Raw genomic sequence first — 15,629 nt, forward strand, 5'->3', positions numbered from 1 at the left:
TCTCAGCTGCAACCACACATCTTAGCTCTCATTTTTCCTGATCCAGTGGTGCAAGTGTTGCAACCACTGGAGAGAGGGAGAGTTGTAATGGACTGCCGATAGCCCAGTTTGTTGGGTTTCACTTAAGTAACCTGTCTATCAGGCATTGTCTTTGTCCGTCGGTGTAGTCATTGGGTTTCCATGGTTTTCACCTCTTCCTCCTGTACCGGGCGGGCCAATGGCTGGTAGACACCAGAATGTGTCCACATGCCAATGGGCCTATGCGCCTTCCCTCTGGGGCCCACTGCCACTCCGAGATCCCTTGCTGGTCTAGCCTGGGCCCACGGGGCACCCAGTTACTGTGTGTTGCCACGAGGAGGCACACCAGGAGTCTTGATGGTGAAGAGACTATGTACTGGCAGGGGAAAACTTAGCAAGTTGCTTCCCTGCGGCGGTAGTTGAAAGCAAGAGGGAGCAAACAGTGCTTGCACCTTAACACTAATATAATGCTGCCACACTAGATGCATTTCACCACCCTGTGTGTGACACACACACACACACACACACACACACACACTTAATGTATATGATGGGCTATCAATATTTTTACAAACTCTATACAATAACAGTACTGGGGCCGGATACTCAAAACACCTCATAAGTTACGTATATTAGCGAGATACAGTACCATATACCTATTGCAGACTCTTCACAGTCCCGTAAATTTAGCATACAGTACTCAAAATTTAATTACAGTTCCTTAAGCAGTCTGTAAGTTAACATAACTCTTGTGTTTACCCTGTAAATTCAGTTCACTTGTCGGAAAGTAGATGGCTGTGCAGGAGCTAGTTGGCCTATCAGCGCTCAGTTAACAAAATCATCAACCAATCACAAGAGAAGGAGAAATCAGCTGAAAGTGATGCACGTGATAATAGTTTGTAAACAAAAGATGAAAGGACAACCACCTGAAGAAACGACCAAATTTCAGTGAGACTGAAGTATGCGCCATGGTGCGTGAAGTCGCCAAAAGAAAGAAAATAATTTTAGGGAAATTTAGCCTAGAACATGGTGTTTTCCTTTCAATGTTTGGGTCATTTGGTCTGAATTGTCTTCAAGTTCATACAAAAAACAACAATTTAAAACCTGAAAATATATCCGATTATCCGTAAATTTTCTTAAATTAATACTCTACCCTATGATACTGTTCATGAAAAGTCTGGAACTAGACCTAAGGTAGCTATTAGACAAAGTGTCTCACTGACAGCCTGGCACTCACCAAAAAAAAAAAAAACATGTACACATTCTCTAATCTAACCTAACATACCATAACATAAAATAACATAACCACACCAAACCTAACCTACAATATAACCTATTGGTATAATTTCTTATTTAAATATTCCTCATGTTATAACTAAATTGACTAGGCCCCACGTTTAAACATTTATTGGCCTAAGAATGAAAAAAAAGGAGTTTTATGTGCCCCTATTAATCAAGTTAATTGCAATCCATATTTTACGCATATCATTTAATTTTGGCTAACCTTTAGAGCCTTTCATGTTATCATAAGCCATATACATAAGAAAATAGGGCTAGGCTGTTGGTTGCATATTAGAAAAACAAGGCAATGTCTAGGCAGGAATGTTCACTTCACCTCATACTGTATTTGGCTTTCATTACTGAGGGATATTTATGGCTATAGAACATTAATAAGGTCTATCTATAAGTTTACTCAGTCATAAAACATATTGTTACCCTAAGTGTGAACAATACAAACCTTCTGTTTTGGTAAAAAATACTTTATAATTTGTATGAAGACAAAAGATGCGTCTCTTCCAAACTTCGACAAATACAAACACTCAAAGCTTCGTATTATTGCAACAAAAATTTTACGAAAAAGACAAACTTAAGTACTATATTTCAGTATGTTGATTTACAAAACATTTTCTTTATTATTCTATGATAAAACAAGTCAAACAAGCATTAGTACAACATATATTATTATTATTTTTTATACAATCGGGAATTAGTGACTACTACATCTGGGTTAAGAGTGTTACAGAGCCTCAGGGGCTGGTGTAAGTTATGCGCTTTAACTTACCAATCTGAGACTGTAAGTCCAGTTACGGGGTACACAAAGACATACAGTCCCATAAATGTTTTTGAGTATCCGGCCCCTGGGCTTTAAAATACTGTAGCCTTAGACAAAATTATCGAGAATAATGGAGGGATTGCCCTATGCAATATGGGCCATCAGCCTCCTTCCTCTATATGGCCACCTCTAATTATGGTGGCCATCAGGTAAATCAGGTATAATAAAAAGACAAAACCAAAACCTATACAGTCAACCCTCACTTTACGCGGTTAATGTAACCCACAGGGTACCGCGGAAATTGAGAAACGCGTAAAGTGAATAACATAACATATGGGATTAAATGAAATAGAGACCAGCTGACCCCCAAACTCCACTTTTTCCAACACAATACCTATGTTCTAGTAAAAATAACATCTTAATTTTATGATGGTACATGCACACAGTTAATACTTAAGAGAAATAGAGAAATACAGTCGCCAAGTTAATGTCCATTCAAATAATGGACACGACTCCCTCCCCCCTCTTCTCACACTACACTCGCTGGCTCTTCCCTCTGAGAAATTTTGGGGGGAAAACCAGGTATAGTAATAAATAATACCTCAAACTAAAGTTAGGATAATATAATTGACATTGCTGGATTCCTTGTAAGACCAGGAATATTTTGAATATAAATGTCATATATTTTTCACAAAAGATAACATATTTACTCAGAGTAAACATTACATCTAAAATTTATATGTCTAATGCAAAATCTATGATGTTTATATTCAAAATGATCATCAAATTGTAAGAATTCCAGCATTGTAAATTATATTCTGGCCGGGTAATTTGTATGAATTTTATGAGCTAAAACAAATATCTTCAGTTAATAAAAAAAAAAAATATTCTTCACGACACTATCTGTCAATCAAAGTACCCCACCTTGCCTCCCTCCCCTCTTCCAACTGAGCCAGATGGTCAATCCGTCCCAACCCTCCCCCCACCCCCCACCAACCCTCCCTTCAAGAGAAAGGGTGGGTGAAAAAACTAGATTTTAACATTTAGTATTAAATAATACCTCAGATTAAAGTTAGGATAATATAATTGACATTGCTGGATTCCTTGTAAAACCAGGAATATTTTGAATATAAATGTCATATATTTTGCACAAAAGATAACATATTTACTCAGAGTAAACATTATACCTAAAAATTTTATGTCTAATGCAAAATATATGATGTTTATATTCAAAATGATCATCAAATTGTAAGAATTCCAGCAATGTAAATTATATTCTGGCTGAGTACTTTGTATGAATTTTATGAGCTAAAACAAATATCTTTAGTTAATAAAAAAAAAATATTCTTCACACATGCCAGGTGGCCGGTCACCAGTCCCTCCCTACCCCCCCACCAACCCTCCCTACCAGATAAATGTGTGGGAATACCAGACTGTTTACCTTTTTAGTAATAAACAATAAATCAGACTACAGTTAGGATAATATAATTGACATTGCTGGATTCCTTGTAAGACCAGGAATATTTTGAATATAAATGTCATATATTTTGCACAAAAGATAACATATTTACTCAGAGTAAACATTAAATCTAAAATTTGTATGTCTAATGCAAAATCTATGATGTTTATATTCAAAATGATCATCAAATTGTAAGAATTCCAGCAATGTAAATTATATTCTGGCCGGACAATTTGTATGAATTTTATGAGCTAAATAAAAAAATTATACTTCACCCGCGTAAAGGGGTACACCCACCGCGGAATGTGAGCATCCTGGGTTCTGGCAGGGCACCGTGTAAACGTGGAAACGCGGAATGTGGGACCGCGTAAAGTGAGGGTTGACTGTAGTTTTATTTTCAGTATACAGTGGTCCCTCGGTTAACGAGCACAATCCGTTCCAGCAGGTTGCTCGTTAACCGAAAATCTCGTTAACCGAAACCATTGTTTCAATGGGTTTTTGGGTAATTGGTTCCAGCTCACCGAAAATTGCCTAAATTCAACAAAAAAGGTAGAAAAGTTCACTTACTTTGAGGTGTGTATGTAGAAGGCTCCTGGATGATGATGATGTGAATTTGAAGTGGGAGGTGGAGGAGGAGAAGGGAGAAGAGAAGGAAGTGGAGGTGGAGGAGAAGCATTTTACTGCTTCTTGGAAGGTGAGTCACCTTCCATGAAAATGTCAGGAACCTCTGGACTGACAGATTCTCCACCATGAACATCCTCTCTCCTTCTTGAAGTGGAAGGCTGAGGGATAGCATCTTGTTCCCTCTGCCTTTTACTGAAGAAAGTGTCAATTGTGGTCTGTGGGGCATCTGTCCTCCTCACCATTAACTCATGTTTAAAGAAGGAGACCATTGAGTCCTCAACATGACACAAAGTTAGTTCAGTTTTTTCCACATCTGGGTGCTTTGAAGCCAGTTCCCTGAACTTCTCCCAGTGGTAAATCACATCTTTCAACTGTTTAGCTGACATATGGTCATCACTTTCAATTTCCTCCTCACCACTGTCAGCCTCTACCTGTAACATCTCATCCAGTTGCTTCAAGTCATCAGGAGTAAGTTCCTCCTCATGAGACATCACAAGCTCTTCCACATCCTCCTCCTCCACTTCAAGGCCCAATGACTGACCAATGGACACAATCTCCTGGTCCAACTCTGTTTCTTCCTCAAATCCCTCAAAATCATGGACTACTGATGGCCACAGTGCTTTCCATGAAGAATTGAGGGATCTAGTGGAGACTTCTTGCCATGATGACACAATCAATTTTACAGCCTCCAGGATGTTGAATTGTGTCTTCCAGAAATGTTTCAGTGTTAGTTCAGGATCATTGGAAGTTGCCTGATGACACCCCCTAAACATTTTCTTCATGTACAACTTCTTGAAGTTGCTGATCACATTCTGGTCCATTGGTTGTATGATGATGTAGTGTTTGGAGGCAAAAACAACACTTTCACAAAGTCAAATTGATACTCCAAATTTCTGGCAAGGTCAGGGTCATGACCATGAGCATTATCCATGAGGAAAAGAGCCTTTAAAGGGAGTTTATTGGTGGTTAGGTAACTCTTGACAGAAGGGCAAAACACATCAACAGCCCATTCATTAAAGAGCTGTCTTGTCACCCATGCCTTACGGTTGGACTTCCAATAAACTCCAAGCTTTGTTCTTACCACTTTCTGTTGCTTGAACACCCTGGGGTTTTCAGAGTGGTAGACTAGCATAGGCTTCAGTCGGAAATCCCCTGAAGCATTGGCACCAAGCAATAGAGTGAGACGGTCTTTCATGGGTTTATGCCCAGGTAAAGAGGCTTCATCTCTGGTGATGAATGTTCTTTTGGGCATCTTTTTCCAGGACAGCCCAGTTTTGTCCACATTGAACACTTGCTGTGGAAGATAATTTTCTTCTTCCATCAGTTTTTTAAATTCGTCTAAAAACTTTGCTGCCCCTTCCTTATCAGCACTAGCAGCTTCACCATGCCTAACAACACTGAAAATGTCACTTCTTTCCTTACATTTTTCGAACCAGCCTTTGCTGGCCCGAAAATCTTCAAATTCTGTGCCTGAAGAACCAGGTTGATCTGTCTTTAAATGTTCGTAAATCTCCCTGGCTCTTTCACAAATGAATTCAGAAGAAACTGAATCATCTTTCATCTGTTTTTCCCTAATCCAGATGATAAGTAACCTCTCAGTTTCTGCAATTAGGGATCTACTTTTAAACACTCTTGTAGATTTGTCTCTCACTTTCACTTCTTTAAATTTGTCTTAATGTGCAAGAATTGTCGACACAGTTGATGTCGACATGCCATATTCTTTGCATAGCGCATTTGTTCTAATGCCTTGTTCATATTTTTTTATGATTTCCTGCTTGGTTTGGATTGAAATTGCTTTTCTTGATCTCTTAGGCCCCATACTGGATTCAAACAATGTCAACACGTGCTTTTTAAAGTTAAACTTGTTGTAAATAAAGAATATTTTCTTTAAAATAACACTGCACTGCGCTATATATTGTCATTATGTAAAATAAATTTCAAAATGACCAATAATTTGCTTGGAACACAGAAAAAAAGCATTTAGTTGGAGAGTCTCAAGCAAGATGTTACCTCCAGTGAAAACAGAGAGAGACAAACGCCTGTTTGCTGTGATAAGAGGCTGGATGCCGCGCATTAAACTAGTCACTTTACCTTCAATTTTGTTCAATAATTGTTAAAATGACTTAAAAATTTAATATCAAACTTTTAAAATTATTGAATAGCATAAACTTCTTGATATTTACTAAAATAGTAAGGAATTTAAGCCCTAGAACCGATTAATGTATTGGCGGACTAACACTACAGCTGGTTGACCGCCCAGTGCAAGCCAAAACTTGATGAGGTCGGCTCGTAAGAAACTCGTTAACCGAGGGGTTGCTCGTTAACCGAATTTAAGAATCTTATGGGAGGTAGCTATTTAACCGAAATCTCGTTAACCGAGGCGCTCGTTAACCGAGGGACCACTGTAGTCTCCCTTGACTTCAGTGTACTTTTACCCTACTTAGTTTTCAAACTCTCTAAGCCTGACTTCTCAAACTGTGCTTTGGCTCATCATCCTGAAAGCAGCACCCATGGTGGTAAGACTTCAGGTTTTGAAACAGATAATAGTTACTTTGAGCCAGTTCTTGGTTATAGGGAAGGCTTTTTAGTTACTATCTTTTAAATTGAATTCCTGTTTATGATGTATGCCAAGGAACAATAACAAACAAATGCACTGGATGGCACACACTGATATATTTATAACAAACAAACCTTTGTACAGTATGCAATTTAAATTATGAAACTGTATTGACAAATAAAAACGTTTGTATCATGAACTGCTCTCTCTATAACACTTCACTATATTATATATGGCTTACAGTAGTAATGTTACCTTGGTTGTTTCATAAATCATAATCCATTCCTTAAAACTCTTGGATCTGGGTAGGTATTCTCCCACCAGATGCTCAGGGTCTGGCCTGATACTCACCTCCCTGCATGTGACTGCACCACACAAGCGATAATTGTACATAATGAGTCATAGAAAGCTTGCTATTTAAGATAAAAAGGTGGGATATGTTGTATTAGCGTTGTAAGTAAATGATCTACAAGCAGATTTATGTGAGAAATCACGAGAAAATAATTACAGTACTGTATTTCTAAATGTAAGAGCGAGTAGAAGGCAGCAGGAGGCACCACGTGGTGCAATCTCCTTGCATTTTATACATTTTTCCACCTCTACCCTCGCCATCAACACGAGGCATGGTTCAAAACACTCACAACACAGTTATGAATAAATTAAATCACTGTGATGAACAAGAAAGCAGCGCAAGCAGCAAGGAAATGTGGGTCATTTAAACACAAAAGCGAGACTGGTGTGGTAACCTTCAGTGCGGTCTACATATATGCCAGATCATGCTGATGTTACCAAATGTGCGACTTACATATCTAGCATTCATACAGAAACATGAAATTATTTTATCTTAATTTTTTACTTCATATATAAATTTGCATCTGAAAACTCTAAAGCAAAAATTTATATCAAATGCAATTTTATGTATGAAAACCACAAGAGTGTTAATTATCACAATTCATAACTACAATTTTTTAAATCTAGGGATGCCAGTGCAGTACAGTATTAATATTTTTTCAATGCAAATGTCTTGAAAGACGTATTTGCTTATTTGATTACAATATTTACAGGGTAATATGTTTCAAGTATGTTTGTGCAGGCAATTAAAAAAGAAAGAAAAAAAACATCAATGCTTGTACATTATATAAACTACCTGTATAGTTTACTCCTGCAAACAAATTTTCTTTAAAATTATATGTTTTTTTCAGGTTAAGTCAATCCTCAGCACCCTAGTTCAAGGTCTCACCATCCCAGTAACTTGTAAGATTCGACTTCTGAAGACTTTGCCAGACACAATAGAACTTTGCAAACTGATTGAGGAATGTGGAGTTGCTGCAATTGCCATTCATGGCCGCACTAAGGAGGAAAGACCTAATCATCCAAACCACAATGACATGATTAAAGAAATAGCCAATGTTCTTACAATCCCAGTCATTGCAAAGTGAGTACGTACATAGTACAAGAAATGTAAATGCTGATATTTATGTTAAAAGATTCTTATGATAAAGATTAATATTTACAGTGTATCTCTGTGTTTCCTATGAAGTTCCTTGATGTGCAACTTTTTAAAATCTGTACAGCATTTCCACATAAATTGTAACTCCAAAAAACAATCCTTTATACAATTCTGATAGTAGTCTGTAAGCACTCAAGCAGAAGTACATTGAAGATCAAGAAGGATAACTTCCTTAAATGCTATTTTTCTTGTAAACTGTTAAGAGTCTTCAGTAACACCACTGCACACTCAGGCTTGACCAGTATCCTCCATGTTTTATATACTCTACTTTCTCTCCCAACTCAACTTTTCCTCTTAATATTTATTGTAATTACCTCTATCCAGTTCCCCATTATTGTTTGTGTGGGTTGTAAAAGTGTTAGATACAGTAGTAATTAATGAGATTTACCACTCTTTATTTCTTTGTATTTGTTAATGTCCAGAAACACCTCCCAATTTTTACAATAAGAAATTAAATTCAGTAGAGAACAATTCACATGAAAAGAAGAGTCTATGGACAGAGCCATATTTTCTGTTGACTATCTGCATGTTTTCATCCATAAAATTTCACTTCTTTACCTACGCTAGGCTTGGTCTAAATATTATATATTAGACTTAAACAAATCATGATAGCCATGAGTGACAAATGATTATTAAACAGAAGATTGATTTTGCTGGAGAATGAACTTGTAAGGAATTGATCAGTAATTCTAACATATCAATTATTTCCAAAAATTTTATAATTGGAAATATACTTGCTAATTCTCAAGTGATTCGTGATGTAATTTGTTCAATTTGATTCTGGTCAATGTTGAGAGTTCACCTTCTGATGAGTGTCTATGTTGACCACATAAGCAAACCATAATGGTTAGGGGTGAAATTTTAACATATGATTATCTTTTTTTTTTTTTCTTTTTTTCCCCCTAAAGGCAATCACCTCCTCACTTGATATTTCATAAAGTTCCTTGTGTAAGTGGATTAAGAGTTGCATTGGCAGAATTATTATATTAAGAGTAAAACCTCGATAAATTGGATTTCAATATACAGAGTACAGTACAGTGAAACCTCGCTTTACGCGGTCAATTGAACCCACGGAGGCCCGCGTAAAGCGGGAAACTCGTAAAGTGAACAACAGAACATATGGGATTAATTGAAATAGAGACTGGGCCGACCCCCAAACTCCACTTTTTCCCGACACAATACGTACGTTTTAATAAAAATAACATCTTAACTTTATGATGGTATGCACACACACATAATATAGAAGAGAACAATCAATAAGAGAATAATATACTGTAGGTTAGGTAAGAAAAAATCAAGGTTAGGTTTAACACTTACGTTAGTAGAAGAGATGGGTCGGCGTACGGGAATGGAGGCTGGTTCCGAGGCAGAGGGCAAGCTACTGGCCCTCAGGTGAGTCATCATCACTGTCATCCACACTTATCAGGGCCTCCCTGACAAATCCCTCAAAGTCACCATTACTGTCTCTGTCACTATCACTGGTTTGGGCTAGCTGTGGTGGGTTGCGGGCGATGAACTCGGTAATGCTTTGTTGACGGCTGGTGTTGATGTTGTCGTGATACACCTGGATGTAGAGGTCCATAATCTGCAACAGCTGGGTAGTGAAGACTTCATACCGGTTATCGTCAGGGTTGTCGGAAAGGAGGAGCTTGAGTTTCTCAACACACTAGATGGCACCCCTTACATTACCATGCGATAACTTACGTTCTTCTTGGGATGACACACCACCTGCCTCTTCACTGACGTCATCATCTTCTAACAACTCGCCGGCAGTCACATCAGGATCCCTTATCACCTCCATAATGTCGTCGTTGGTGGTCTCGGAGAAGCCTGCAGCTGTAACACTCTGCGCAGCTTCTCTGGCAAGGTCCACTGCTACTGCAACAGTCTGAACCTCACCAGTCACAGATTTACTCTGCCTTCCACCTGGAATACCTTGCAACACATGTCTCCATGCGTGACGAACCGTTGCTACAGACAGCTAATCCCATGCCTCCACCAAGAAGTCCACAGCTTTCTTAACGTTGAATTTTCTCCAAAAGTGTTTCACAAGTACTTTTTGCTCTGCCAACTGTTGTTCCTCGTCCTCTTCGCTCTTGCTATCGGTGTCACCCAGGTTACGTAACTCATCCTTGGTGTTGGTATAGTCGTTCAGGAGCTTAAACTTCTTTGCAGAGAATGCAGCTTTCATATTATAGATCAATTCTTGGTCCATGGGCAGGATTAATGGCGTAGTGTTGGGAGGAAGGCAGACCACTTTTACATTGGGGTGACAATCCAATAGTAGGGGCGAGTGTCCTGATGTGTTGTCAAACAGCAACAAAATCTTGAATGGAACATTGTGTTGCTCACAGAATTTCTTCGTGTTGGGAACGAAACAGTCATCAAACCAGGAGAGGGACAGAGTAGAGAACATCCATGCCTTACGTGCGGTCAGCCAGTGGACATTTAGCTTGGTCATGTCCATGTTCTTGTAGGCGTGTGGCTTGCGTGCTGTGTGGATCACCGATAACTTGAGCTTATAGGTACCGGAGGCATTGGTGGTAAACAGGACGGTGATGTGCTCCTTCTGCAACTTCCGGCCCCGACACTTGCTGGCAGTCTTGACAACAAAGGTCTTGGAAGGTAGCTTTTTCCAAAAAAGACCAGATTCGTCCATGTTGAACACCTGGTCGTCGGTGTACTGTCCTTCCTCCATAATCTCACGTAAAAATGGAGAAAAATCCCTAGCCGCAACACGGTCAGCACTAGCTTCTTCACCACCAATGTTAATGTTGGTGATCTTGTTCCTCTTCTTTAACCTCTGCAACCACCCAGAGGAACCATTGAAGGGTTTGGGCTCTGCAATTCTCATCTTACGTGACACTGCTGCATACAGTTCACGTGCGTACTCCTTAACTGAGCTCGTGTCCACTGCCATGTTCCGTCTTGCCTGACGAATCAAGTAGCTCACAAGTAATTTCTCCGTCTTGAGAAGTACCTGGTTGTGGCAATACTTGATCATAGAAGCACCTGTAGACTTTGTGATGTTCATGTGCTCTTTTATCTTGGCTGCATCCTTCTTGATTGTTCGGATCGTAGATTCGTTCACACCATGCTGGTGCGCCAAATCAACCTGTCTTGTTCCTTTCTCCAACTCTTGGATGATCTTGTATTTAATTTCGTAGCTTAGAGCATGTCGTATCTTCTTTGGCTTAGGGCGGCTGGGTCCAGGTAATGCAAGGTTTCTTTGTGGTGGTGGTCCAGTGGCAGCCATTCTTATGGAACAATAGATACCGATATACACGGTGTAGCCGGGAGGGGTGTCACTGACTCGGGTAGGTCAACAGGCTTCAACGCTCCCGTGGTGGGGCACGTCATATTACATTAAACCAATCACAGCTAGTGGGGGAGGGAGGTAAGGATGCTTGGCCCAATCACAGTCCGATACGTCATATGACGTCACCGATAACGCAGCAAAGACATACACTGTGCAACCTACTTGCGCCACTTACCCAACATGGCGGGTGGCGGGAGGTTTGAATCCAAAAATGACGCGGCGCGAGCTGACCGCCAGCCGCTCTCCGCGTAAAAGAGTACATGCACCGCGTAAAGTGAGCGTTCCGGGTCTGGCAGGGTACCGCGTAAACGTGGAAACGCGTAAAAAAAAAACGCGTAAAGCGGGGTAATACTGTATTGGAATTCATTTATTCCGGACTCTCTGAGCTGCTCCGATCACCAGAAATACAAAAAAAAAAAATCTAAGTAGCCGGAATCCTTCAAACCCGGAAATCTCCGATAACTGGAATTGAAATTTGCTGGGAAAATCATTCCCAAAGCCGGAATTTTCCAAAAACTTCCAACTTTGGGAAGAAATTTTCCGACACGCTGAATTAGAAGGTAAAAATAAGTATTTTACTGTATCTGAAGGGTACTGGTAGAAGAATTTATTTGAAATACTCCGTAACACTCGATACCAAAATATCCTAGCCAGTTTTCCTTGTGATAAAGCCATATTTTTGAGCAGCATATTACAAAATTTTTTATCTCTTGTGCAAACTATGAGATGTTTCTACTCAAATTAATTGCTATCTTGCAAGGATTCCAGCAATGCAAGTTATCTCTTAGGTCAAGTCTGTGATATTTTATAAGAGAAAACTTTAAGCCTAAAACAAAATTCATCCCAATAATCTTTATCAACGCCATCTGCTCCTCCACTGCTGGCTGGGGGGAGGTGGGGTGTCGACAGTCAGGAGGGGAGATTAATGCGTACTCAAGGATTACAAAAGGCAAGGAGTTTAAGTTTTTCACTTATAAATTATCACTGACTTGATTTAGCAGAATATAACTTGCATTGCTGGAATTCTTGAAAGATAGCAATTAATTTGAGTACAGTATGCTCACAACTTACTCCTATTTTTCTTACGCGGTTTGAACTATAACTGGATTACCCCAGGGGTAAGGCTACAAATTCCAATTTCAAGTTCAAAATTTTTAAATAGGTTGTAAGCGTGCCAAACGCTCCACCCTGTCATCCCATCTCTCTGTCTTCAGTTGCCGCGTGGGTATTGTCAGAGTAACAGCTGCCTTTCGTGTGTGTCAATTTACTGCACTTATACTTTTCTCATACACGTTCATAATGCCTCAACCCAAGCCAACCTCTGCCTCTGGTCCTCCAGCGAAGAAACAACGCCCAGTGATGACCATGGATGAAAAAGTGGCCGTTTTAGACTTAATAAAAGGCGGGATATTGGTCGCTGCTGTGGCACAGAGGTACGGACGCAACGAATCAAGCGTGAGTTCCATAAGATTCGAGAGAAGGAAATTCGTGAAACCGTGTCTACAGGTGCCTCATTTACTGCTAAGGTGACTAGCCAGGTTAGAGATGTATAACTTTAGTCAACTGGGGAGGGAGAGGGAGAAGGGTCCATTGGGGGGTAAATGTGACTGCGCCGCCCCCCCCTCCCCTAAAGGGTCACCTCATTGTTTGTCTACTGTACCGCCTCATTCATGATACAGTATTGTTTAATTGTTTTTCATTAATTAGTAAAGATACATTACTGTAATAATCTGTGCTTATTAATACCTGTACCCTTCCTATACAATACAGTATAATACTATGTATATTATTAATACCTGTACCCTTCCTATACAATACAGTATAATACTATGGTAAAAAATGTCATTCAAGACATCTTCAGGTCATAAGACCCACTAATCCCCCACCCAACAATGGGTGACCTGACATTGCATCAGGTCAGGTTAGTAATGTGATCCAATAATCTCCCACCCATCCTTCATCACATGATAAATATGTATTTCAGTCAATTGAGTGAGGTGTCTGCCTATTCTAGACTAAAGATGACGGGATCTGCTGGTGAGTACAATATATACTATACAGAATAACACTTGCCAACAGTGCGTAACAGAGACGTGACCGTTCGCCCAAGCGACTAACCAGCCGATGAGTGGCGTAGAGGATAAAATAAACACAGTTTTATTCACACCTGTATGATATAGAGATTTTGTTTTTTTAAATATATTTATTTAACCAAACTTATAGATAAAGTATTCAGGATTATTTTGATAAAAAATGGTGTGTCTAACGAAATAAGAATTGATTTTACTGACTCAGGTATCAACATTTCTTAATTTTTTTTTTATAAAAGACTGGAATTCCCATCATCACTATATCATATAGAAATATTTCGTTTAAGAATATCGTATTGGAAATGTTTTATAGAGAAATTATTAAGGATAATTATGGTGTCAAATTCATCTCCATATCACAATTAGCCATGTTTGAGTGAGAAGGGGAGGGAGACTGACCACGCGACCCTACCCCCCAACAAGGTTCGCTTCCGTCAACACACACCAACACCACTCACACATCACACATAGACCCCTACATCACACACAAAAACACCCTCCAACAACTACCCACACACACCCTCCAACACCACCCACACACACCCTCCAACACCACCCACACACACCCTCCAACACCACCCACACACACCCTCCAACACCACCCACACACACCCTCCAACACCACCCACACACACCCTCCACACCACCCACACACACCCTCCAACACCACCCACACACACCCTCCAACACCACCCACACACACCTCCAACACCACCTGCACACCCTCCAACACCACCCACACACACTCCAACACCACCCACACACACCACCCACACACACCCTCCAACACCACCCACACACAACACCACCCACACACACCCCTCCAACACCACCCACACACACCCTCCAACACCACCCACACACACCTCCAACACCACCCACACACCCTCCACCCACCCACACACACCCTCCAACACCACCCCACACCCTCCAACACCACCACACACCCTCCAACACCACCTGCACACACCCTCCAACACCACCCACACACACACACACCTTCAACACCACCCACACACACCCTCCACCACCCACACACACACCACACACACACCACCCACACACACCTCCAACACCACCCACACACACCCTCCACACACCCCACACCCTCCAACACCACCTGCACACACCCTCCAACACCACCCACACACACCCTCCAACACCACCCACACACCTCACACCACCCACACACCCTCCAACACCACTCACACACACACCTTCAACACCACCCACACACACCCTCCAACACCACCCACACACACCCTCCAACACCACCCGCACACACCCTCCAACACCACCTGCACACACCCTCCAACACCACCCACACACACCCTTCAACACCACCCACACACCTCTACATCACCCACACACACCCCCAACAACTTTGCTCATTTATACTTATATCTGTACTTACCACAATCTCTCTAAAAGTACTTTAGGTTTCATTTTTATTTAAGACATATTCAGGTCATGAGACCCACTAATTCTCCACCCAAGAAAGGGTGACCTGGCATTCCAGCAGGTCAGTATTATGAGAACACTAATCCTTCATCCTACCTCCACCTGACATTGCATTAGGTCAGGTCAGTTACATGAGACCCACTAATCCCCCACAGCTCCATGGGAGTGGAAAATACCAATCTTTGCTGTAAGACACAGCTTCATTCACACCCATATCCAATAGATTTTAATTGTTTATATACTGTATATTTATTTAACCAACTTTTAGATAAACTATTTTGGGATTTTTATAGTAAAGAAATGAAGTTTCTAACATAATTAGAGCTGTATTTATGGATTCCAGTAGTTTAGACTAAAAAAAAAAAAAAAATTCCAGCACTGAGAAACGTTCTGGGGAAGTGGGCTAGTGACTGTCTGTGCAAGATGTCTAATTTAGACACTGAAACTTTTCCCAGTAACCGGAAAAAGTTCCTGGGATAAGAAATTTTTCCGGGTTTGAGAAAGTCGTCTTGTTACCCAGAAATCTCTCATCCCTGGG

The 15,629-nt window shown here is 40.5% G+C and overlaps 1 protein-coding gene across 1 annotated transcript in view; it reads left to right on the forward strand.

Moving 5' to 3' along the window:
- Nucleotides 1-15,629, forward strand: part of LOC121876206 (tRNA-dihydrouridine(20) synthase [NAD(P)+]-like) — a gene marked incomplete at its 3' end in the record, with an annotated part of 99,960 nt that overhangs the window by 42,604 nt on the left and 41,727 nt on the right. The window contains 1 exon segment of the mRNA XM_042381188.1: nt 7,914-8,146. Within this exon segment, the coding sequence (XP_042237122.1) occupies nt 7,914-8,146 (233 nt within the window).

The sequence above is a fragment of the Homarus americanus genome, unplaced genomic scaffold (assembly GCF_018991925.1).
Source record: "Homarus americanus isolate GMGI-L3 unplaced genomic scaffold, GMGI_Hamer_2.0 scaffold34921, whole genome shotgun sequence".
Classification (NCBI taxonomy): domain Eukaryota; kingdom Metazoa; phylum Arthropoda; class Malacostraca; order Decapoda; family Nephropidae; genus Homarus; species Homarus americanus.